The sequence below is a fragment of the Suillus clintonianus genome, assembly GCF_016758775.1.
Source record: "Suillus clintonianus strain FC179 chromosome Unknown DEU56scaffold_204, whole genome shotgun sequence".
Taxonomy (NCBI): domain Eukaryota; kingdom Fungi; phylum Basidiomycota; class Agaricomycetes; order Boletales; family Suillaceae; genus Suillus; species Suillus clintonianus.
The window spans coordinates 1-22,046 of NW_024539428.1; the positions used below are offsets into that span (position 1 = coordinate 1).

A 22,046-nucleotide genomic window follows, 5' to 3' on the forward strand; every position below is an offset into this window, starting at 1 on the left:
TAATTGTCGCGCAGTCGCGTATAGGTCAGACATAATTGTCGCGGCCATGCCGCGTATATAGTCAGCGCATAAATTTGTCGCGTATGGTCCCTATCTAATTGTGCGCAGTCGCGTATGGTCCAGACATAATTTGGTCGCGACTATGGTCAGGCATAATTGTCGCGCAAGTCGCGTTTAGTCAGACATAATTGTCGCGCATTGCCCCTATATAATTGTCGCGCAGTCGCGTATGGTCAGACCATAATTGTCGCGCATGGTCAGCATAATGGTCGCGCAGTCGCGTATAGTCAGACATAATTGTCGCGCATGCCCCTATATAATTGTCGCGCAGTCGCGTATGGTCAGACATAATTGTCGCGCATGGTCAGCATAATTGTCGCGCAGTCGCGCATGGTCAGACATAATTGTCGCGCCAGTCGCGCATGGTCAGACATAATTGTCGTGCATGCCCCCCTATAACAATTGTCGCGCAGTCGCGTTAGTCGCGCAAGTTATGGGGGTATAACTGACCGGACCTATGTTTAGGTCAGCATAATTGTCGCGCAGTCGCGCATGGTCAGACATAATTGTCGCGCAGTCGCGCATGGTCAGACATAATTGTCGTGCATGCCCCCCTATAAAATTGTCGCGCAGTCGCGTAGTCGCGCAAGTTATGGGGGTATAACTGACCGGACCTATGTTTAGGTATGTCAAATGCTCCGCTATGGCTCAAGTAGCCATCGCGGAATGGTTAAGAATGAGACGACTCACTTGAATTGTAGACAACGACGCCCCATTTACCAATGTTGTCCATCTTCCCCAGCAGGATGCCCATCTGCCCACGTAAGTCGTCCCATTGTGCCACGTGTTCTGCTGAGACGTTCGTTAAGCCCGAGATCTTGTCTTTCTTTTTCTCTAGCGCAGCATATTCGTCCTTGAGCATCTGGCTATATTTCTTCAACGCTGCAAGACGATGCTGGCCGGACGCAACGATTATCTTGTCGTTGTCCGTGATTTCAAGCTCTCGCACAGCGTCTGGATCGCTAAAATCAGTTGACAGCGTGAGTCCGCTTTTCAAACGCTTGATGTCGATAATGATCGGGATGGCAGCTGTCTCTTTCATAGACAGTATCCCGGATTGCTGGAAGGACAGGATTAGCTTGTTCCGCTCCACCTCGTTTTCTGCTCGGTCGTTATAAACGCCGAATTTTAAACGTTTCGCCATCTTCAGTAAGTCAATCCACGCTACCCCTGCCTTACATTTCCCAACTTGCGTGTCCAGCTTTTGCGTAGCCTTCCCCACATCGTTCTGGGGTGTTATCGCTTGGATCGGTCTAGTATCTAGGTGCAGATGCAGGCTTGATCCGCCTGCCTCCTGATTGCCGTTAGAAGCACACAAAATCAACGTAAGTCTCTGTTTCTATTTAAAAAACATGTATAATAACGTACTGCGTTGTTTTCTCCCTTCTTAGCGCGTTTGCCTCCCATCGTTCGTCGTAGAGCAGTGGAGACGTTGTACTTAGATCAGGGTATCGTGGTGGTTGCGTCTGAAGGAGTAGATTAATCTTTTTACACCCTTTACCCCCTCCGTACGCCTCATGTTCTTTTTTTCACCCTTCCTTTGCCTCATGTTCACATTATCAGGTCCGCGAACACCACGTGACACATCACGTGATACGGAAATTACACTTCGATTTGATCCGCGATGGCTACTTTAGCCATCGCGGAACATTCTATATATACTTTGATCCGTGATATCTATGTCACGTTCCTGTACACAGGATTCCGCTATGGCTACAGTAGCCATAGCGGAGTACTGTGTACGTGTGTGTAAGTACATATGTATGTATGTATGTATGTTACATATATGTGTTATATACATGTTGTACTCCACTGTAGCCACCTTTGCGAACATTGTGCTGCGCACTGGTGTACCTGTGTTGTGTTTCAATGATAGTATATACAATCTTATGATATAATAGTTGTATTTTCATATAATCTCATTTTTGGTCACATGAGCGGGTCAAAAGATCCATTATTCACAAGGTTTAACTGTGTGTTCCGCACCGACAATTGTTAGTATTTACGTCTGACATTACAACCCTTAACAAAACCAGTTATGTACCCGAACCCATTTACAAGAATCGTATATCATTTGGTTAGTAACTGATGCTCAGCCGCCTGGGTTGAGGTTGTATTGGGCCCAGGGCATGATTGGATGGGGATTGAATTTGGCAAAGGGTTTCCATGGGCTGAGGGCTGCATGTGGCTGAGGGCTGATGGTCAGTAATGACGATCATATTGGTGCTCTGTGGAGCGATGTGGCTGTTGCTTGGCATAGGGTACAGATAATCAGAGCATTATGGCATATCAGCGTCTAATTCATTGTCAGGTTCATGTAGTCTATCCGTCCATTGCTCAAGAGCAACTCATTCATATGAAAGTCGGCCACATGTTGGCCCATGATAAAAGTAGGTATGCTTACCTTGCCTTCTCACACAGAAAGGTTGTCCAAATCTTAGATTTGACTGACTTTTGTTTCTTGGCTGGCTTTGCCTTTGTAAGTGTCCCTTGCCACAATGTGATTACAATGTCATTGATGTTGTTGCAATGATGCAAGCAAGGTCAAGAAAAAGTCGCTTGGGTTGAGGGTTGTATCAGGCGGGGTCGGGGGTTGGCATGAGTGGGGACACATAGAAAATACCATGACCTACCCAACGAAGTATATTTGAAAATGAAGATAGTTGCAGGATAGTCGGAATCCCAGTAATGACTGTACATTGTCTGTTCTTCTTGGTCCGGTGATTCTTCCCCAAGGCTTAGCAAAATGTTAATGATAGAAAGTGAGGCATGGGACGAATTGATACACACCTAATCTGGTGAGTACGACCCTTTTTCAAGCGTTCATCTACCATCCCTTCACCCAAACGACTCGGAAGAATGTTGTGATCCTCCTTTTCTGGCTTTGACTTCTTGAGCCTCCTTCTTCATGACCCCATCACAATTTTTGCACGCCTTCGCATATCTTCGGCTTCTAGCTAGTCCCTGATCCTCCTCATACTTGAAGAGATTTGCCTCAGTAGCATCCCTCAAGGATGATACTACTAGCTTGCCTCTCGAGGTCGATGTCCTTGTGACTCCCCAGAGTTCACATTCCTATTTCCTCACCCACACCAATGTCTTTCATGTCTATCCCCATTCACTCAAACCAATTTCCGATCTCAGAAAGCCTGTGGGCAAATGGTGTAGTAAACCTATAGGTGTTAAAATCATAAATCTCGGTGGACGGGCGTAGTAACAAGTCTTCATCGGATTCTATGCTTGTTATGTGTGTGAAATCACCCATGGAGGGACTAACTTGCTGGGGTTGATGCGCATGGTTCAAGTTTTGGCATCCAACCTTACACAAAATTACCGATACCAGAAATATTCTATCAAGATCAGCTGTAGTGACTACCTGATGCTGATGGACGGCCCCCAAGTTCGCTCTAAGGGCTATTTGGGTGGGAAGGTCCAGGTTTTGCCAGCCAAGAAGCGAAAGTCAGTCAAATCTAAGGGCTTTTCCCCTTCATGGGCTCTGACAGAGGTGGCCAAGATTTTCGCTCTGAGGGGTATTTGGGTAGCAAGATCTTGGTTCCTCCCCTTCAAGGGGGAAACAGCTCTGATAGAGGTGGCCAGGATTTTCGCTTTTTTTTTTTACCTTTTCACTGTCTTGTTGGCTCTGGGGCGATTTGGGTAGCAAGGTCCTGGTTTCCCCCCTTCATGCAGGATTCATCTCTGATAGAGGCGACCGGGATTTTCGCTCTGAGGGCTATCTGGGTGGCCACCAAGGCCACCTCTATCAGAGATGAATCCCTGGCTGTGATTTTTTGCACACCAGAGCCATCTGAAGCCAGGCGAAAGCTATGACTTTGGGGCCAAGCCATGCCAGAACATCACTAGCCGACTCATGCAAGCCAATACCAGCCAAGAAGCAAAAGTCAGTCAAATCTAAGCACTCGGACAACTCTTGTGTGTGTGACATTCCCCATGGAGAAACTAACTTGCTGACGTTGATGTGCATGGTTCAAGTTTGGCGTCCAACCTTGCACAAAAATACCGATACCAGAAATATTCCGCAATGGAAAACAATCAGGATGGGTTGCCAATCATATAAAGCTCAGCTGTAGCGACTACCAGAAATATTCTGCAATGGAAAACAATCAGGATGGGTTGCCAATCATATCAAGCTCAGCTGTAGCAACTACCAGAAATATTCCGCAATGGAAAACAATCAGGATGGGTTGCTAATCATATCAAGCTCAGCTGTAGCAACTACCTGATGCTGATGAACAGCCCCAACACGATTGGGCAGCAGATTGATAGAGGTAAGCACGGACACCGCTTTATAACCCAACCAGTGAATTGAATATCCTTGAACATTAACTTTCTTCCCATGGTTCCGTCAGAGATACAATCATGTTCCATTGTACCATCCATTGCCCGAGGGCAACTTATTCATATGACAGTCGGCCACATGTTGGCCCACATGGTTTTGCCAGCCAAGAAGCGAAAGTCGGTCAAATCTGAGGACTCCTCCCCTTCATAGGGGATTCATCTCTGATAGAGGTAACCAGGATTTTCGCTCTGAGGGCTATTTAGGTGGGAAGGTCCAGGTTTTGCCAGCCAAGAAGCGAAAGTCAGTCAAATCTAAGGGCTTTTCCCCTTCATGGGCTCTGATAGAGGTGGCCAAGATTTTCGCTCTGAGGGGTGTTTGGGTAGCAAGATCTTGGTTCCTCCCCTTCAAGGGGGAAACAGCTCTGATAGAGGTGGCCAGGAATTTCGCTTTTTTTTTACCTTTTCACTGTCTTGTTGGCTCTGGTGGCGATTTGGGTAGCAAGGTCCTGGTTTCCCCCCTTCATGTGGGATTCATCTCTGATAGAGGCGACCAGGATTTTCGCTTTAGATTCACTAGCTCGCCTCTCGAGGTCTATATCCTTGTGACTCCCCAGAGTTCACATTCCTATTTCCTCACCAACACTGATGCCTTTCATATGTATCCCCACTCACTTGTAGCAATTTCCGATCTTAGAAAGCCTATGGGCAAATGGTGTAGTAAACCTACAGGTGTTAAAACCACAAATCTCGGTGGATGGGCATGGTAACAAGTCTTCATCGGATGACATGCATATCATGGAATTAGAGGTGACCTCCTGCTTTGATGTCATTCCCTTCAACTTATTTTCGTCTCAAAGTTGGAGCTCCAGTATTTGCATGCAAAACAATGAGCAACCAGCTCATCATCTCGGGCTGAGGGTGTCATTCGGCCCTCATTCCCATTCCAACAAAATTGGTCAAATTGTGATGGAGTGATGGAGTGAGTGAGACATTTATAAAGGCAAAGCCAACCAAGAAGCGAAAGTCGGTCAAATCTAAGGGCTCCTCCCCTTCATGGGGAATTCATCTCTGATAGAGGTGGCCTTGGGTGGTGCATGTCACGAAGAAGCCGCCAACCATTTCACCGCCGCTATCAATCACTGTGACTCCATTCTGAGGCACACACTGGCAGGTGAGTCTTGTCAGAATCGTCTACTTGAGCTGCGGCTCAGGCCAAAGCCAGCTGTCATTTGCGGCTTTGGTTGTTTGCAGGCCAGAGCTGTCTGAAGCCAGGCCAAAGCTGTGGCTTTTGGGCCAAGCCGTGCCGGAACATCACTAATGCGCCCCGGCCCAACTCATGCAAGCCTATACCAGCCAAGAAGCAAAAGTCAATCAAATCCAAGGACTCGGACAACATATGTGTGTGAAGTCCCCCATAGAGGGAAGAAGCCAAATGACCTGCTGGGCTTGATGTGAGACTTTATTTCGAGATTCTGAAAGGATGGTTGAGCGTGATATGGTTCCAGAGCACCACAGATTGGTCCATGCTGTGCATTTCTGCACAACACCTCCCCAATTCGCAAATGTCGCATTTTATAAGGCAAAGGCAGGCAGGATCTAACACTCCGAACCTTGGCAACAAATCAGCAAGATGTATTCGCTGGTGCATCACAGTGGCATAGAGTGGTGAGCAGGCCCCCTCTGAGAGTACCGCATTCTTGCTTATGTAAGCAGTACCACCACCACATTCTCCTAAGATCGATTTTTACAGCCTTCATATGACTTGGGGAGGATAAGGTAGGACTTGATTTCGAGGTTATTGAGCAATCCAAAGACCATGGTCATGCCAGATTTGCACGAAGAAATCAGATTCTGAAGTTGACGACCCCGGCCATGCTGGCCCCCCCACACATTGCTTTTTACAGCCTTCATATGACTCGCTTGTCTTTAGGTAGGACTCATTCTAGAGGTTATTGGACCATACAAACATGTTGGTCATGCCAGATTTCCCTCTAAAAATCATGTTCCAAAGTTGACTGCAACCCCTGTCATGCTCCCCCGCCCAAAGATCGATTTTTTCGGCCTTCATATGGCTTGCTTGGCTTTAGCTAAGACTCGTTCTTGATGTTATTTGACCATCTGAAGACGTTGGTCGAGCCGGATTTCCCTCTAAAAATCATGTTCCAAAGTTGTCCACCCAGGCCATGCTCCCCCACCCAAAGATCGATTTTTTCAGCCTTCAGATGGCTTGCTTGGCTTTAGGTAGGACTCGTTCTAGAGGTTATTGGACCATACAAACACGTTGGTCGAGCCAGATTTCCCTCTAAAAATCATGTTCCAAAGTTGGCTGCCCCTGTCATCCTTCCCCCACCCAAAGATCGATTTTTTCAGCCTTCATATGGCTTGCTTGGCTTTAGGTAGGACTCGTTCTAGAGGTTATTGGACCATACAAACACGTTGGTCGAGCCAGATTTCCCTCTAAAAATCATGTTCCAAAGTTGGCTGCCCCCGTCATCCTCCCCCCACCCAAAGATCGATTTTTTCAGCCTTCATATGGCTTGCTTGGCTTTAGCTAGGACTCGTTCTTGATGTTATTTGACCATCTGAAGACGTTGGTCGAGCCGGAGTTTGCTCTAAAAATCATCTTCCAAAGTTGGCCACCCAGGTCATGCTGCCCGACCCAAAGATCGATTTTTCTAGACTTCATATGACTAGCCTGTCCTTCAGAAGCATTTTTCCTGGGGGTTATTGAGCCCTCTGAACACGATGGTCATGCCAGAATTGCCTGGAAAAATCGTGTTCCTGAGATATACAAGGTCCTCCCCCTCCTCCTGACCTCCTGTATGTCACTATCCCAGTATTCCGCCTCAATACCGATACTGGAAACATCTCTCCTAAGGTATTTGAGGCCTCTGAATCGATTGGGAATGGTCCCAGACCTTCCGGAGGTCGGCATTCATGTGATATGGGAGGTGGGCTCAAATATCAGTAATATGGACATATCTCCACAACCGAACCGCCGTTTTTCTTAATTGTTGGCTCATATCCATCCCAGAAGTACCCTCCATGATATGTACCAGCCCACCAAAAGATATTTTTTCACAAATTTGAAACCTATTTCTGTTTTGACCATATAAATCAGTAAGGTCATCTGCATGCGCTTAGTCGCCGTCGTCCAACTCGATTGACGATTGCGCAGAAAGGTGAATGACGCAAGGGAAGAAGAGCGCGGCGAGAGGAGGAAGGAAAGCAAGTACACGTGCGAGGGGTATTGCAACATGCAAAATATTGCGTATCTGTCACCAGATAGGTGATGTGAAATGTGCTGCGCGTCTGAATTTTATAAATTGAGAAGGTTAATGAATTGAATGATATGAGCGAGGAAGAACGGACCTATGCCCAACGGGGAGATGACAACTTGAACAATGTCGGGAGCGTGATAATGATGAGAATTTGTACGAGGTTCAGGAGGTTGAGAGATACTAAAGGTAAGATCAGCGTTGATATTCGTGATAGAAACGAAAAACAAAAATAAGAAGTGGATTTGAAAGGAGAAGCGCGTTTGAAAAGAGATGAGACGAAAACACTCACAAAGAACTGTCCTGTTCAAAGTCTGATACTCGCCAATAACCTCTGCGTCCCTTCGCGCCTAATACTCCTGATGCCGGAATGCTTGATAGTCTCATAAATGAAGGAGACAGTCGGTATGGATCATGTGAGTGACCTGCTCATTTGTGCAATTAAAACCCACATCGTGTAAAAAATAAAGCAGCACTTAGCACTCACCACATACTGCTAATTCATCCGCCCAAATATAACTCGCGATAACGAGTCCAAACGCGGCACCCATCGCAAGTTCAAACCTGACGGCAAACACGACGAGGGCGGGAAATGATTAGTTGGTGTAACAAGTTGTAATGGAAATACGTACTGTGATGAATTGCAGCTTTGGGTAGCGGGAGGACCAGAGATGGGGCGCGATTTGAGATAGAAGAGTGAAGAGTTCACGCCATGAGAGGTCGACGGCTACTCTACGTGGATTCGACTCCATCGTCGAGCTCGATCTTGAGGTAAAGGCGAGTCATGGGCACGGGCCCAAAAAGCGGGGCCCCACATAATTACATGGTATGGTGGTGGTACTGAGTGAAGAGGAAAAGATTATGTAAGATGGAAGGCAGTAATTCCTATAGGGATCTGCGACGTATATTACATAAGCTGCACAAACAACCGTGCGTCCCTACAAACACACAGCGTTGTGTTGATTATGTAATCCAATGCTCTTTGCTCTTAACATGTATCACGCACTAAATTTACAACACAAGGTAAGCAAAGTCTATTAACTTTAAGCTAATGTCTACCTTGTTTCTAATTAACTTTAAGCTAATGTTTACCTGGTTTCTATGCTCCAGGTATGTCTCTTTTGTTCATCATTTCAATCGAGTCTGATCCTCTTGCTTTCAGCGCGTCTGATGCTTAGCGTACGTTCAACGCGGCACATTCTTTTGCACACGCTTGGCTTCGATAAGCCTATGCGTCTTGCAGCCTAGCAGTGTCCAACCGCAAGTTGGAGTCTGGTCAGTCCTCCTTTTAAATGCTGACAATTGTTCATTTTCGTCGTTCGTTCCAAGTAGTCACCCATCCGCTTTTTTATGCGCTAAGTGCCCAGGCTCGCGTTTGGAAATTCTGAACCGTGAGTCCAGCACATTGAGCTCTACGAGCTCTGGCATACGCACACCCTTGTCCTTGCGCATTCACAGGTATTTCAATCACGCTTTGTACGTTTATTCCACTTACTTAGGCAGGTTTTCGTAGTTCCTGCGCCCAATTCCAAGGCTCGTACACAACATTCATGCCCGACGTGCGAGCCCACGCCGACTGTCGCCGACACACGCATTATCTTCCTCAACATATCCAAACTCGCATGTTCTATCTGACATGCTCGTCTCAAGTGATCGAAGAAGTAGGCAAGGGTATGGGCGAGGTTTTCCTAGAGATGGTGAGTCCGCCCTTCTAGACGTTGGGCGTGATTTCACGCTGATCCTCAATGTTTCACCAGGTACTGCTCCTCGCGCCCCCATACATGACCTACATCACTGTGCACCCTTGGGCGCTCGCGCACCTTGACGTTCTCAGCTCGCCGTCCCAGCTCACGCCCCAATTCTCGTGAGGGCAAAGACCTTGCGGAGGTGCATATGCATGAGTTGTTGAATCGAGTAGTGCATATGCATGAGTTGTTGAATCGAGTAGCACCTACACGTGTGGTAGACGTATGAGAGGAACTTTGAAGGAGTTGATTTTCGGGTAAGTTCGAGTTTTGATCTTCATACAGTTCACATTCGCACATTTGTTTAGTGGGATCCTGGCAGTTAATCGCGTTACATGTTATTATTGGCGTGTTTGTAACTAGCAATTCAAAATGAAAGTCTGGTTTTTGATACCGTTAGACTTGAGACCGTTTGCGGGTCATTGAGGAGCAAGTGTACCGGACCTAAGGTTACTCGTAAGGAAACATATAAGCTCAGGCTGAAATATAAGGACTAGCCATGCAATTGAAGGGACGCAGGATGTAGGAAATAAGGCTCTAAGGTGAGTAAAAGACGTAACCCTGATGTGGCGAAGCCTAACACTCCCTAACAGAATGTGGAGGAGGAAGATTGGTGAATAACCTTGGACACAGGTCCAACCAACTAACTAACGGGTGCGGGGAGAATGTAAGAGTTGCTAGTACAATATGTTGATATAATAAAGTGGTATTGGATGGTATTGCTGATCCTAAGCCTAACTAACCTAACGCTAACCCCCCGAGCATGAAGATTGAGGCATTACGTAGAACCCAGAGCTCCGGGCAGCTACCTAACTGGTGCGGGGAGTAGGTATGGATCCCTAGAGTGGGATCCCAACACCGTTAGATGAGACAACCACGTGAAGAAAAGATATGGACGCACCTGCCCCCCCTCCTCCCTATACAGCGCCCAGGGGGGAATTTCGGGCATATCTTTGGACAGAGAGCTCTGGGTAGCAAATTGAGTGGTGCGGGGAGTGGATATGTATCCCTAGAGTGGGATCCTAACACCGTTAAGTGAGAAACCCAAATGGGAAAAAGTTATGGACGCACCTGCCCCCCCTCCTCCCTATACAGCGTGCGGGGGGTAAATTCCGGCATAACTTCGGACTGAGAGGTGCGGGCAGCGAGCTGAATAGTGCGGGGAGTGGATATGAGTCCCTAGAGTGGGATCCCAACAGCGCTAAGTAAGAAGACATCATAGAGAAAAGATACGGGCACACCTTTCCCTCCTCCTCCCTCTAGAGCGCCGAGGAGGAAGATTGGGCCATAACATGGGACACAGAGCTCCGGGAAACGAAATGACTGGCGCGGGGAGTATATATGAGTCCCTAGAGTGGGATCCCAGCAGCGGTAGATGAGAAAACGACGTGGAGGAAAGATACAGACTCACCTTTCCCTCCTCTTCCCTTTAGAGCGTCAAGGAGGAAGATTTGGGCATAACGGGAGAAGGAAAGACGCGGGCAGCTAGATTTTTCGGCGGGGTCGTCGTTATATGCATCTTGATAGGTCCAGAAGATATCAAGTTGCCTGGAGGTCATGGTGAATATAGGCAAGGCAAGAAGGGCGTCCAGAAGGGGTGGGAAAGTGAACTTTTTGCAGATGGATTTACACAACACTAACTCAATATTTTGAACCCGGACTTTCGCGAGGGGAGAAGAGAATTTCGAGGGCTACAAGATTAGATAGATGTGTCTAAATAAAATGTGGAAGGAAGGGGATGAAATAAATCGAATGCTCTTTGCGCAAAAGTGCCGTCCGCATATAGATAGACATCACGTTACCCGATGAATCCACTCAGCATCCAAATTCAAACTCAGTTTTACCAGTCCCTCTATCGACGGCTTGCCTCATAGAGGGGCTGGTTACCAGTCTACAGATGCTGGCCTCAGGTGTTACTGTTACAGTATGTAATGTAATACTTCGATGCTATATGATGGCAGTGTAAGCATTATGCGGTCATTGAACGTTGAGTGTATGGTATGTATGCAGTATGCTGTGTGTGTGCGAGTATCAATATAAGTAAGTGCCTCTAGCAAGGTTATGAGTTCAGTCAATCCGAAACCGCAACGTCCAACTCCAAGATGGATCACCCAACACCCGCCGTTCATCTCCACCCCAGCTCGAATGAACGACACAAGTTGCAGACCCCTACATCTCAACATCCTGATTCTGACCCTGATCTGCGTGCTGCATTCTGACATCCTCATCAGCGCCATGCTGATCAAATTCCACCGCAGAAGGCCACCTCGCCCGCCCTACCATCCCCTCAACCGCACCCCGATACATCGCATTGAATGTCTCCTGCTTCGCCACGCGATGAGGCTTATTTGCGCGCTTGAATATGTCTGCGCTTGGCCGTCAGCACTGAACTACATGAAAAGAAGGGAAGAGAAAACAGACCGAGGAATCGTTCGCCCACCCAGAGACGGAGTGGGGCATTGCCTATTGAGTCGTACTTGGCTGCAATGCCTTCTGAAACTGCCTCTTTCTCCTTTCCTTTACTTTTCTCGCCATTCGCGTCCTTCTGCTTCGCACCCATCCCAGCGCCGAGCGTCTCGCACACAGCCAATGTCTCCATAGCATGCGCAGGTGCTGTATGCAAGTACTGCGCACCCACTTGTGCGAGGAGCAATGCGCGGAGATGGTTCTCTCCCGCCAACGTTGATAAAGACAGAGCAGACTTCAGGTGTGATCTATATAGGAAATTCAATGTGTTAGTACAGGCAAATATACTTTTTTGCAACGACGAGTAAGAAAACAAAACAAGAAAAAGAAACGCACTTGGCACCAACAATCTCCCCCCTCGCACCAGCCACAGCCGCCTGCACAACCTTTCCAACCGCTTCAAGTGTCCCTCCCATCCCATGACATCGCTGGATCGCAGACCTAGCCAACGCGTGCGTCTCGCTATCCAACCAGTCACTTCTATCACCACTTGTTTCTTGATTCGCGCTAGTGTCCATGTGTTCGTCGTCACGCTGAGCCTGAAGTCCGATGCGTAATAACGCTTCTCCAGCGCATGCGGCAGCGCCTACATACCCGGTTCCTGCATTGGTTTCGTCATCTACCGATTTGGCGACGCGATAGCATACGCCTGCGCGTTCGGTGTCTCCGAGTGCGTGTGCGAGGTGTGCGGCGTGGAGGGTGATGCGGGCGCTATAAGAGTTGAAGAGGTCGTGTGCATGGGTTAGGGAGAGTAGTGCGTTTAGGTGTGTTTCCGCGGCGTCGAATTCGGACCGTTGGATTGATATCTGTGTTAGAATGAGACATAGGATGCGTGGTAGTGGAAATGTAATCAGACGTACCGCGACGAGCTCGCATAAAATATCAGCTGTGAGTCTTACTGTGCGCTGTATGATTTCGTCTCTGTCTGCGAGGGAAGCCCAGAGGGGAACTGAAGATAAATAAATGTTAGCATTGGCACAGGTGATGAACGACACGACAAAAAAGGGACGTCAAAACTTACGTTCAATGTCCTCGCTTGCAGCATTGAGAATGTTGAGTCCTGCTTCGGCCCAGAGTCTTCTCTTTGGATTTCTGCCCACTGGGTCACGTTTCGCAGTAGCGCTGACGAGGAATGTAAGCGGGAGAAGTACGAGTGGATGGGTGGTGTGAACCGCTAGGGGAGGGTGCGGTGGGAGAGGTATCTGTAGAAATTGAATCATTAGCACGGGGTTGTGACCAAAAATGAGAGAAAAGGTACCTGAATGATTCCGTCCTTGAATCCCTCAAGTGCCCCGCTATCAACAATTTCATGCAACGCGATGAGCCTTTGCTCGGCCGCACGGATGTTTCCAGAGAACGTGAAAAATATAGTACCGGAGAGGAGAGTATGAATAACAAGTGAAGCATGAGCGGGATCTATTTGTGTGCTTTCCTCCTCTTGTTTGGGTCCCATATTTGAATTGCTGTTGATGCGCACTTGGGAATATTCGCGGGAAAGGGCATTGACGTCGTGAGCTGTTATGGAGTTCCAACGAGGAAGTGTGTCATTATCTGGTTCTGCGTCGGCGATTGTATTGATAGGGCCTTTATCATGACTATCTTTGCCGTCCTTGTCGAAAATTAAGCCAAGCACGGCCTCTGCGGTATCGAGAGCAGCCCCAACTTGCGGCCATGCACTTGCACGAAGGAGGACTCGCAATCTGATGACGTGAGCGAGGGCGATAATTCGTGGGTGATGGTTTTTGCGTGCAAGAGTTATTAGAGTATCTATGGCGGCAAGGGTTGCTTGGAGGACGGGGGCACCTGGTGGTGCAGGGCTGAGATTAGCGGTAGCATTAGAAGAAGGGGGTGGTGTAGTGATCTGGGTGATTAATGCCAGGTGTGCAGCATAAACGGTGCCTGGGGGATCGGAGGGTGCGAGTGACGCAATGAGGCGTCTGAGGATAGCGCGTGCAAATTTTGGCGATGTGGAAGAGGAAGGGAATGTAAATGCAAAGCGAGCATGGAGGAGCGTGAGGTGGTGGCGAAGCGGTCGAAGTGAAGGGTGCTGAATACTAATGAGGGTCAATTGTTCATGACAAAAATAAGTGGAGACGAACTTTTTGTGCAATGAGCAGGCCTTTGCTCAGTGCTTTCTCGACCTTGTGTGCAATACTCATCAGCATGCAGAAGTAGCAGAAAAACACGACACACCTCGGCGTAAATACCTACAGCCCAATCGCATCCTCCCTCCTGAGAGCAAAAGCCACTCTCCATGACTCTCATGCCGACTTCGGCTAAACTCGTCCAAGCATGACATTCTATATCAGGGGCGAGGGCAGGTAAAGCTAAGCATTGTCTTAGTGCGCGCAGGGAGAGAAAGAGAGAAAACCCAAAGTCTGGATGAGTTGGGGGGTGTGCCAGAAGCCCTGGGAGCGCGAGGAGTACGATTGCTGGAGGAAGCGGGCGGAGTGCCGGCTTCGGGGAGGGGGAGTCTGGGAGTGGAGTGAGTGATGAAAGCCTCGGCCTCGGTGAGGGCGAAATAGACATTGTACGCTGACGTTTTGCCGGGCGTAGATGTGAATCGTACATGGTAGACATCCCTGAGGAGAGACGTGACGCGTCAGTCACGCGTTTAATGAAACGTGACATGTCGCGCACAAGTATTTGTGGATGTTGTTATTGTGACTGCTACTTGAGACATTGCAGTTGGTGTGCTCGACGTCTGCCAGGTGCTCTACGTGTTTTGGGAATACGTACGGGATTCTAACGAACAGCAGTTGATTTGGTACGAGAAAACGTGCAAAGTACGTTGACGTTTATGCCATTGTTCTGAAAACGGCAATTGAGTAAGTAGTATCGCTTCGCAGACATGCAAATGTTGGACCATCCAGGTGTTAGCAGGTAAGTCGTGCTTTAAATTTTGCCAATCTTTCCATCCAGTGCCAAATTTTCTTTCTTTCTTTCTTCCTTTTACTTACTCGTCTCCCATTTATTCGAATACCGTCATAATTCGCGCTCACTGCATACTAATCGCTTCTCCAGTCACATCCGTCGACCTTCCTCTCCTGCCTCTCACGCCCACTCAGCCTATTCCCTCACACCTTCCACCAGGCCAATCCTTGCAGACATGCAGCTTCCTCTTGAGCCCCCCGCCCCTCTCTTTGCCGCCGATGACTCCTCCTCAGGCCCCCCATCTCCCCGCACAGATAGCCCCACCCTCCCAAAGGACATATCTCTCTCCGTAAACTATCTCCCTAACAAGTTTTCTTCTGGTTTGCTCTCTCCCACTCCCCGCAGGCGCAGACCAGCAAAGGCCAATGCCGACCATCCTGCTATGCACAAAAGAGGTGGCGGTAGGGAGGCCTTTAAGAGCGGTGAAGCCCGTATGCCCGCAGAGAGCGACGAAGACTACGACGGTATCACCGGTCGTTGGTTCGGTGGCAAAGAAGGTGGTCACACTCGTCCCCGCATGCACTGGAACAGGTTCAAATGGGCACTCTCGATCGCTAATCTCGCAGTCAGTACTTATTCAGTTCCATCTCACCCACTTTCTAATCGATAAATATCTTGTAGTTATCCATATACGCCCTCGCAGGCCTCATCTTCTGTCTTCTCACCTGGTTTGACGTATTCGAACACGCAGACATCGTCCGCGTAGGTAACCGAACAGAACTCGTGCTTTCCACAGCCGCTGCCATCCTCGCCTCACTCACTTCCGTAATCGGCTGGGCCGGCATCCTTCTCAACAACCGCTCCTTCCTAGCAGTCTACACTTTCGCTCTCTGGCTCTGCTTTGCCCTCCTCATCACACCCGGCTACATGACCTACAAGCAGCGCACCTTCAATCTCGAAGGCAAAATTAATGCTCAGTGGTCTCGCGATCTCGGCGCAGACGGCCGTCTCAGGATCCAAAACAAGCTCCATTGCTGCGGATATTACTCCCCCTTCGTCGAAGCCACTATCTCCCAAACCTGTTACGCCCGCTCCGTTCTCCCAGGGTGCAAAGAAGCTTACATCAACTTCGAGAAACACGTCTTGTACCTTTGGTATACGATTGCTTTCTCCCTCGTCCCACTCCAGCTCGTCATCATGCTCGCAGGCCTCTTGTGCTCAAACCACGTAACCTACCGCTTCGGTAAAGGCATGATGCCCAAAGCCTATAGGCTCAGTATGGCAAGCATGGCTGTTATCATGGATAATTACGCCAGGTGTGTTATCCCCTATTTATCCCCGCCTGTATGTGTTGATGTTTTCGCCGCAGTCAACTGGCAGAACAATACGGCACCGAAATCGCCTCCGACATCGTAGCACGGTCCCGGCATCTTGATTCTATGACACACAACTCTGGCGTTGCGAACGTGACGGGCACGACATACGCACCCTCCCATGGCAGGTACGATTCCCTGGCAATGAAGTCGCCTTCACCGAGAGAATATGAGTGAGCGAGCGAGACGACAGATGGATGGACTACTTTTTCTTTTTAACATTTCTTTCACTGACATACCGCTCTGATACCGTTTTAGACTCTTGCTTTCTTATTTACCCAGATGGCGCTAATCGTGTGCTGCTGGCTGCACGTTCTTACTTACTTACTAGTCTCGTTCGTTCCTGCCGTGCTTCGTACGCGATCATTCTAGTACGCTTCACGTACATGCAGCTATACAATGGCTGCGTCCGTTCTTTACATACGATCAACGAATATACCGTCGTAAATTCAAGCATTTCTCGTGTATTTGGGTGCAACACGAGTCGATAAATCATCCCCGTACTGAGCGCTGAGCAAATTTCCTCATATTAGATCTTCAAGGCATTAAGGTAAAGTAAAAGTACAATGGTCACATCTTCATGCCAACTTCGTCTTCTCGTGTTCCTTCGAGTGAGGTAGCTACCGTCCTCAAGTGAGGGGTTATAGCGATACGGTACGATGGGGATTTATACCGCAATTGCATCGCTATTTTCATGGCGTCGCTGTTGGCCAAGATGATATATCGTTCTTGCTATGTCCAACCTGCATTGAGGGCTGCACAGGAGATCGTGGTGACAAGGTTCTTCGATCCGATTCATTTATCCCTCCACAAATAGTGGTCGACAGGTATTCCCGGATATTTTGCCCGATCGCGACGCGGATAAACACCATGTAAAAGACGATCGAGATGATGGGGACGATCTACAACAGCATGGTTGATCGAAGCTCAGCTTAGTGATTACGATAGGAGATGATAACAGCGGAACTGCATACCAGGTCGCCCATAACATAAAATCCATTGTTGAAGAGGGCGAAACACGCCAGTGAGGTGCAGAGTGCTGCAGAGTATAAAAGCGCAGCATCTATGAGCACGCGCAATATAGGCATTTTGTTCTTTGTAGCGTAAGCTCCAGAGACATTGCGTTCGATTGTCCAGATGCGATATGCCAGTAACCCTGCATATATTCAGGTCGTTGAGCTTACGGGCTTTCGCACTGCGGTTTTGCAGACGTGGACATACCTGAACTGAGCAAATTAGTCGCAAGCGTCAAGGAAAGGAACGTCGTAATCCAATGTCCAGTCTCGTTGCTGAAGACATTTTTGGCAGTGGTAGTCGGCGCTTGGGCATAGACCATACAAATTCCAAACGCTTCGAAACAGCGTACGTTAGAGCACATAACGAAGTTCCCGAGTATGATTGTAAATAACCTGCGACCCCGCACCACATCATGCATGGTAGGATAATAATCCACACAGATTGCCAAACGACGTAACATCGATAGATCTTTTGTCAGAAAGGGGATTTCAGATCTATAAGTCACGAGGGTTCAAGCTGGTAACAAAAAAAATCGAACGCACCACCACGCCATCGCCAAGCAGTGTTTGCAGTGTGATGATCGTATTCTTGGTCGCAAATGATTGTTGGGTAACGTCTGCGAAGTACGCCGCTGGCCCACCAGGGATATCGCGATTATTCACCAGGCCATCTTCGACGCGCATGATGCCTACGATCATGTGCTTGGGATATTTCAGTAGGTGGAATCAGATGAGAGTGATGAGAAGCTAACCGCAGTACTGAGTATAAACAGCAGGGTTGCAACCACACTGACTGGTCGATTGATGTCCCGGATGCGTTGTTTGTAGGTGAATGTCCAGATGGTACTCATGAACATGGGGACTGAAAATCCTGCAGGAAGATCGCTAGTTTGGTAGGCACGCGACGTAGGAACTCATTGAGATACTCACCGTACAGAATGCCTTCCAGAACCGTTGACATTATATTAGCGGAATCCAGCGAGAGGCCTCTTGTTGATTTGGAAGGCATGGTGGTTACTATGTCTGAGGGATCTACGACAGCGTCAGTAGCTTCGCCAGTTCCATTTGCATCGCGATCTTTAAATAGTAGAAATACCTCAATTTTTTTATATCATTACAGTATTATTCGGTAATGCAGTGCACACCCTGGAACGTTGGCAGACATGCCGAGAATGCTGTAGCGGGCGTCTTTCGCAATGTAGTTATTGAACTATAATAATACTTGAGATGAGACCCTGGAATCAGCATTCAGCAAGCGGATAACATACTATCAGCACTGCCTCATGCACCGTATTTCCTAGAAGGTTTGGGGCGGTGTTAGGGGCGTTCTTGAAACATGATGTGATGCTGATATAGAAGCCAAATCTTCTGTTGCGATCATAACCAGAGGATACTTCGCTCATTTTCACCTTAAATTAAGAAAATGTGGCCAACAAAAATTTAAAGGCAATTGCCACATGTTTACGGAAACCATGATCGAGGAATAATGACCGAGACCATGACCGACAGTAGCACGTCTCGTTTTGCTTTAGCCCGATAACTCGGCCCCGGCCGGATATGAGGATTTCTTGACTGTGTTCGCTGGAACCAAAGACGCTGCCTCATCAGTGATGGCTTCGAGTTGGGCTTGATTTCGATGCTACTCAAGACATGAAGATATAAAAACTCATCAACATTTCTCCGCCCAACACAGCAGGTTGACCACCTAGACCGTAAACCGATCAAACCAGCCTACGATTCCCCTAGCGCTCTCCTCTTTCGCCCAGCCTGCACCAACATCCAGTATGTACTTTGTCAATGTCGATACGAAAGGAATAATCCAGGCCACTCACGCTGCATGTCAATGTCTGGATCGCCTCGTACGGCAAATCCATGTTTGACGCCTGAAAATACCTGGAAAAAATACGTGCATTTGCGGGCGACCATGATGTCTTCTGCACGTCGACGCGAGGGGAGTGGGAATGTGTGGTCTTCCTCTACATATGAGAATAAGATTAGGAATCGGCGGGCTTATTGGCGATCGAGAGCATCTGAATGAAGGAAGGGGATCTTACCTGCGCAGGAGAGAAGGAGAGGTCCTGTGGTGATGTAACGATTGGTGCTTGGTTTAGGCAGCCAGATGATACACCAAGCACGAAAAACATACCATCAAGTTTCTCAAAGTGGCTTTCATCGAGGAATGCGGGGTGAGCCAGAGCTCCTACAGTCCTCGCGTGGGCATCTCTCTTGAGAGGCTGTCTAATCACTTACCGGCAACTACCGACCCGTCAGAACATAAGTCCATGACGAACGACGCTCCAAAGCAATACCCTGATCGCATAGGTTCAGCATCTTTTGGCATTGTTTTTGTATTGACGTACCGACAGCGCAGTACTTTGTTGCCTCCCTCCCTGTATACAATATGTATATATCTCGACCACCTCGAAAACGACCGGAAGAAACCACATACCATATTTTGCTTTCACAGCGTCTAGCCAAGCGGGGAATGCATCGATAGCAGGTTTCCGGGAACCGTCGATCCACGCCTGGCGGTCACGGTCAGGCAGGTGGTTCGGCACGGAGTCGCCAAAGAAATAATCAGGCCCAAGTACGATATAGCCTTGTTCCATGCATCTAATTTTCGATTCACAATGTGCAAATTAGACAACGGGACGCACCACAAGACGCGAAATAATCTTGAATCAACTTATTGTTCACATAAAGCGGGCCCCAAACGTCTGCCAGGAAGAGTATCACTTTCTGTGAGGGAGCAGGGGGATCAGAAATGTATGTTGGGATTCCACCGAGGTCTTCAACACGGCCGACGGGTGTGCCCGTGTGTTTTACACCGGAGAAGCAGCAGCTACCAGGGGCAGAGGCGAGTGTGGGGGACATTGTCGATGTTGTGCGTAGAGGTGAATCCAACCCTTCGAAATAGCCTGCGTGCGACCTTTATATTTGCGGAGTCCGTCGATGGCGTATAATGTCCTTGATGACTTTTGTGGTCAGCCGACATCCAGACTTTGTGGTCAGCCGACCTCCAGATAAGCATTCACGTGGACAACTCGGAATACCGGATGTCCGTATGTTTGACATAGATTAGTATTCAAGGATGACTTCTTGAGGGGGAATAATTATAGCTAGCTGCAACCTTGGAAGAGTCCACAGAATGCCAGCAATATCTAGCCCTGATAACATTTGAATCCATCCGGAGCAAGGCTACAAGGTGAGTATGATTTACCAAAACAGTTTGCGATTTCGTTTAATAACGACATATATCACTTGCTACTCGTAAAGCGTTTGAACCATCCCACCATCCCACGTTGGCATTCCTCCTTCGCCCACCCTATGAGATTATGTAAAAAATTAAATCACCAAAAAAGATGACAAACACTGACTTTCAGTCTCGACTTCTATGTCTGCCCTTGTTCCGAAGCCATGTGATACACCGCTGAATATCTGGAAATAGTATGTTGCCTTCTTCTCCACAAGAATGTCTTCAACGCGTCGTCGGAACGGCGCCGGGAATGCAGAGTCCGTTTCTATATGATGGTATGAGCTCGGCATGCTTCAGAGGACCGGAAGACGTGTCTATACCTGCGCAAGAGAATAGCAGGGGCACTAATTGCATAGTTTGGTCAATGCTGTCATTGAGAAGAATATCGCGGGACTTGCCTTTGCTGGCTCTCAGAAGCTCCTCAGTCAAGCTCGTGGGATGAGCCACAGCGGCTAGTGGATGAATTCGCATATAGACATCATAAAAATGGAGAGGCATGTCACATACCGCACGACAGCATATCAGTAGCTGCAACCTGAAAGACATAGGGCGCGCCGAAACAGAAACCTTGATCCAGTATGAAAAGCAGCAGTCTTCCAGGACCCAGTCTACTCACCAACAGCACAGTAGTTCACATTCGTGCCTGTGGTTTGTAGTATATAATTTCGGCTTGCCACATATGCTGAAAGGGATCGTACCAAACATTTCCTTGACACCATCCACCCATTTTGGGACGCTAGCCTTCGCCTGCTCGACGGACTTTGTTCGCCATGTCGGGCGATCAAATCCAGGCTTGTTGAGATGCAGATGCACAGGATCACCAAAAAAGTAATCTATCCCAACCACAGTAAAACCTGCTTGCATGATCGATACGTGCACAAACAACCTACACGCACAAAGACGTACCCTGAGAAGCGTAGTAATCTTGAACCAATTGAGCATTGATGTAGAATGGCCCAAAGACATCCGAGAAGTATAGGATGACGGTCTCCACCCCGGACGCAGCAGGAGCTTCCGGAGCAGATAGGTATGTGGGTACGCCAGCGATAGTGATGCTTTTGCCCTTGGGCGTACCGTGGTGCGCAACTGAAGTGAAACAGTGGTCTGACAAGGGGCCTGCAAGCATGGACGACATGGCTCTTGGGAAGGAGAATTGAATCGCAAAGTGGGGGAATTATGGGGTTTCCAAATTTCGAGTTTGCATCTCACGCGATTCTCGGCGTCACGGTGCTGCGCAAAGCTGACTCTCCATGCCTCCAGACGCGTCCAATATCGTCGGCGTCCCATCCAAATGCCGAATTTCTATATTTTGCTGTCGCTTCCGGATTAGCTACCTTGTAATTAATTAACTTACAGTTTTAAATAAATTGAATATTTTGATCCTGTCTCGATTTGGTCTCGATTAGTAATACTGCCACACTGGCAGAAAGTCGTTCTTTCTTTACACGTCGAATTCATGTGAATGCCGCAGCTCCAAAATAACCACGTCGACAACATGCCTCGCCTCCAGCAGATTACTCACGCACAGAACATCGAGAGGGCTGTACAGCGTGCCTTATGATCGCTAGCGCTGGCGCCGTCACGTCGAGGCTCGCGTCATCGATGACAGGACCGGGCAACTTCAAGTTGGATATACTAGTCCATGCATTCAGAGGCAGGGTCTCGCATCCGCTCCACTACTC

At 48.3% G+C, this 22,046-nt stretch overlaps 9 protein-coding genes across 9 annotated transcripts; 4 read left to right on the plus strand and 5 right to left on the minus strand.

Moving 5' to 3' along the window:
* Positions 1 to 426: 426 nt before the first annotated feature.
* On the minus strand, positions 427 to 1,467 carry DEU56DRAFT_762290 (uncharacterized protein; the record flags this gene model as incomplete). Its single annotated transcript, XM_041350667.1, has 4 exons — positions 427 to 453; positions 511 to 614; positions 751 to 1,399; positions 1,429 to 1,467. The coding sequence occupies 4 exons, from the start codon at positions 1,465 to 1,467 to the stop codon at positions 427 to 429; spliced, it is 819 nt and encodes a 272-aa protein (XP_041200858.1).
* A 302-nt stretch (positions 1,468 to 1,769) lies between these two features.
* Positions 1,770 to 2,711, plus strand: DEU56DRAFT_762291 (uncharacterized protein; the record flags this gene model as incomplete). The annotated part of the gene is made up of 7 exons (XM_041350668.1): positions 1,770 to 1,809; positions 1,879 to 1,935; positions 1,962 to 2,033; positions 2,157 to 2,261; positions 2,382 to 2,454; positions 2,482 to 2,539; positions 2,604 to 2,711. 7 exons carry the CDS (start codon positions 1,770 to 1,772, stop codon positions 2,709 to 2,711), a joined length of 513 nt encoding a protein of 170 aa, XP_041200859.1.
* Positions 2,712 to 5,409: 2,698 nt separating this feature from the next.
* On the plus strand, positions 5,410 to 5,956 carry DEU56DRAFT_762292 (uncharacterized protein; the record flags this gene model as incomplete). The annotated part of the gene is made up of 3 exons (XM_041350669.1): positions 5,410 to 5,527; positions 5,608 to 5,754; positions 5,826 to 5,956. The coding sequence occupies 3 exons, from the start codon at positions 5,410 to 5,412 to the stop codon at positions 5,954 to 5,956; spliced, it is 396 nt and encodes a 131-aa protein (XP_041200860.1).
* Positions 5,957 to 8,627: 2,671 nt separating this feature from the next.
* On the plus strand, positions 8,628 to 9,876 carry DEU56DRAFT_762293 (uncharacterized protein; the record flags this gene model as incomplete). The annotated part of the gene is made up of 10 exons (XM_041350670.1): positions 8,628 to 8,657; positions 8,716 to 8,744; positions 8,878 to 8,909; positions 8,995 to 9,025; positions 9,093 to 9,110; positions 9,148 to 9,331; positions 9,392 to 9,498; positions 9,601 to 9,636; positions 9,688 to 9,716; positions 9,743 to 9,876. 10 exons carry the CDS (start codon positions 8,628 to 8,630, stop codon positions 9,874 to 9,876), a joined length of 630 nt encoding a protein of 209 aa, XP_041200861.1.
* A 1,355-nt stretch (positions 9,877 to 11,231) lies between these two features.
* On the minus strand, positions 11,232 to 14,437 carry DEU56DRAFT_896675 (uncharacterized protein). Its single transcript, XM_041356428.1, has 8 exons — positions 14,039 to 14,437; positions 13,945 to 13,986; positions 13,104 to 13,892; positions 12,867 to 13,047; positions 12,706 to 12,794; positions 12,182 to 12,651; positions 11,801 to 12,093; positions 11,232 to 11,745 (listed from the first exon to the last, which is right to left on the minus strand). The coding sequence occupies exons 1-8, from the start codon at positions 14,423 to 14,425 to the stop codon at positions 11,549 to 11,551; spliced, it is 2,448 nt and encodes an 815-aa protein (XP_041200862.1). The 5' UTR covers positions 14,426 to 14,437; the 3' UTR covers positions 11,232 to 11,548.
* Positions 14,438 to 14,705: 268 nt separating this feature from the next.
* Positions 14,706 to 16,591, plus strand: DEU56DRAFT_844173 (uncharacterized protein). The gene is made up of 3 exons (XM_041355091.1): positions 14,706 to 15,344; positions 15,401 to 16,035; positions 16,089 to 16,591. The coding sequence occupies exons 1-3, from the start codon at positions 14,955 to 14,957 to the stop codon at positions 16,267 to 16,269; spliced, it is 1,206 nt and encodes a 401-aa protein (XP_041200863.1). The 5' UTR covers positions 14,706 to 14,954; the 3' UTR covers positions 16,270 to 16,591.
* A 193-nt stretch (positions 16,592 to 16,784) lies between these two features.
* DEU56DRAFT_749808 (uncharacterized protein) lies at positions 16,785 to 18,117 on the minus strand (the record flags this gene model as incomplete). Its single annotated transcript, XM_041349468.1, has 7 exons — positions 16,785 to 16,994; positions 17,067 to 17,248; positions 17,314 to 17,442; positions 17,502 to 17,577; positions 17,652 to 17,810; positions 17,861 to 17,979; positions 18,039 to 18,117. 7 exons carry the CDS (start codon positions 18,115 to 18,117, stop codon positions 16,785 to 16,787), a joined length of 954 nt encoding a protein of 317 aa, XP_041200864.1.
* A 465-nt stretch (positions 18,118 to 18,582) lies between these two features.
* DEU56DRAFT_241288 (dienelactone hydrolase) lies at positions 18,583 to 20,046 on the minus strand. Its single transcript, XM_041345253.1, has 8 exons — positions 19,766 to 20,046; positions 19,558 to 19,707; positions 19,469 to 19,498; positions 19,359 to 19,418; positions 19,253 to 19,308; positions 19,163 to 19,196; positions 18,941 to 19,084; positions 18,583 to 18,875 (listed from the first exon to the last, which is right to left on the minus strand). Exons 1-8 carry the CDS (start codon positions 19,980 to 19,982, stop codon positions 18,814 to 18,816), a joined length of 753 nt encoding a protein of 250 aa, XP_041200865.1. The 5' UTR covers positions 19,983 to 20,046; the 3' UTR covers positions 18,583 to 18,813.
* Positions 20,047 to 20,247: 201 nt separating this feature from the next.
* Positions 20,248 to 21,657, minus strand: DEU56DRAFT_844188 (Alpha/Beta hydrolase protein). Its single transcript, XM_041355092.1, has 8 exons — positions 21,271 to 21,657; positions 21,063 to 21,218; positions 20,981 to 21,007; positions 20,872 to 20,931; positions 20,763 to 20,816; positions 20,685 to 20,708; positions 20,486 to 20,629; positions 20,248 to 20,433 (listed from the first exon to the last, which is right to left on the minus strand). The coding sequence occupies exons 1-8, from the start codon at positions 21,497 to 21,499 to the stop codon at positions 20,366 to 20,368; spliced, it is 762 nt and encodes a 253-aa protein (XP_041200866.1). The 5' UTR covers positions 21,500 to 21,657; the 3' UTR covers positions 20,248 to 20,365.
* Between the last annotated feature and the right edge of the window lie 389 nt (positions 21,658 to 22,046).

Excerpts from the sequence above, each read along its gene's own strand:
- DEU56DRAFT_241288 (XM_041345253.1), bottom strand. The coding sequence starts at position 19,982 with ATGTCCCCCACACTCGCCTCTGCCCCTGGTAGCTGCTGCTTCTCCGGT. Across the intron at positions 19,419-19,468 it reads AACAAAGTACTGCGCTGTCG|GGTATTGCTTTGGAGCGTCG; the intron begins GTACGTCAATAC and ends CTATGCGATCAG. Across the intron at positions 19,085-19,162 it reads TCTCCTTCTCTCCTGCGCAG|AGGAAGACCACACATTCCCA; the intron begins GTAAGATCCCCT and ends TCTCATATGTAG.
- DEU56DRAFT_896675 (XM_041356428.1), bottom strand. The coding sequence starts at position 14,425 with ATGTCTACCATGTACGATTCACATCTACGCCCGGCAAAACGTCAGCGT. Across the intron at positions 13,987-14,038 it reads CTGTAGGTATTTACGCCGAG|GTCGAGAAAGCACTGAGCAA; the intron begins GTGTGTCGTGTT and ends ATTGCACACAAG. Across the intron at positions 12,652-12,705 it reads TTTTATGCGAGCTCGTCGCG|ATATCAATCCAACGGTCCGA; the intron begins GTACGTCTGATT and ends ATTCTAACACAG.
- DEU56DRAFT_844173 (XM_041355091.1), top strand. The coding sequence starts at position 14,955 with ATGCAGCTTCCTCTTGAGCCCCCCGCCCCTCTCTTTGCCGCCGATGAC. Across the intron at positions 15,345-15,400 it reads TCTCGATCGCTAATCTCGCA|TTATCCATATACGCCCTCGC; the intron begins GTCAGTACTTAT and ends AATATCTTGTAG. Across the intron at positions 16,036-16,088 it reads ATCATGGATAATTACGCCAG|TCAACTGGCAGAACAATACG; the intron begins GTGTGTTATCCC and ends TTTTCGCCGCAG.
- DEU56DRAFT_844188 (XM_041355092.1), bottom strand. The coding sequence starts at position 21,499 with ATGTCGTCCATGCTTGCAGGCCCCTTGTCAGACCACTGTTTCACTTCA. Across the intron at positions 21,219-21,270 it reads AGATTACTACGCTTCTCAGG|GTTTTACTGTGGTTGGGATA; the intron begins GTACGTCTTTGT and ends TCATGCAAGCAG. Across the intron at positions 21,008-21,062 it reads TGGTGTCAAGGAAATGTTTG|GCACGAATGTGAACTACTGT; the intron begins GTACGATCCCTT and ends TACAAACCACAG.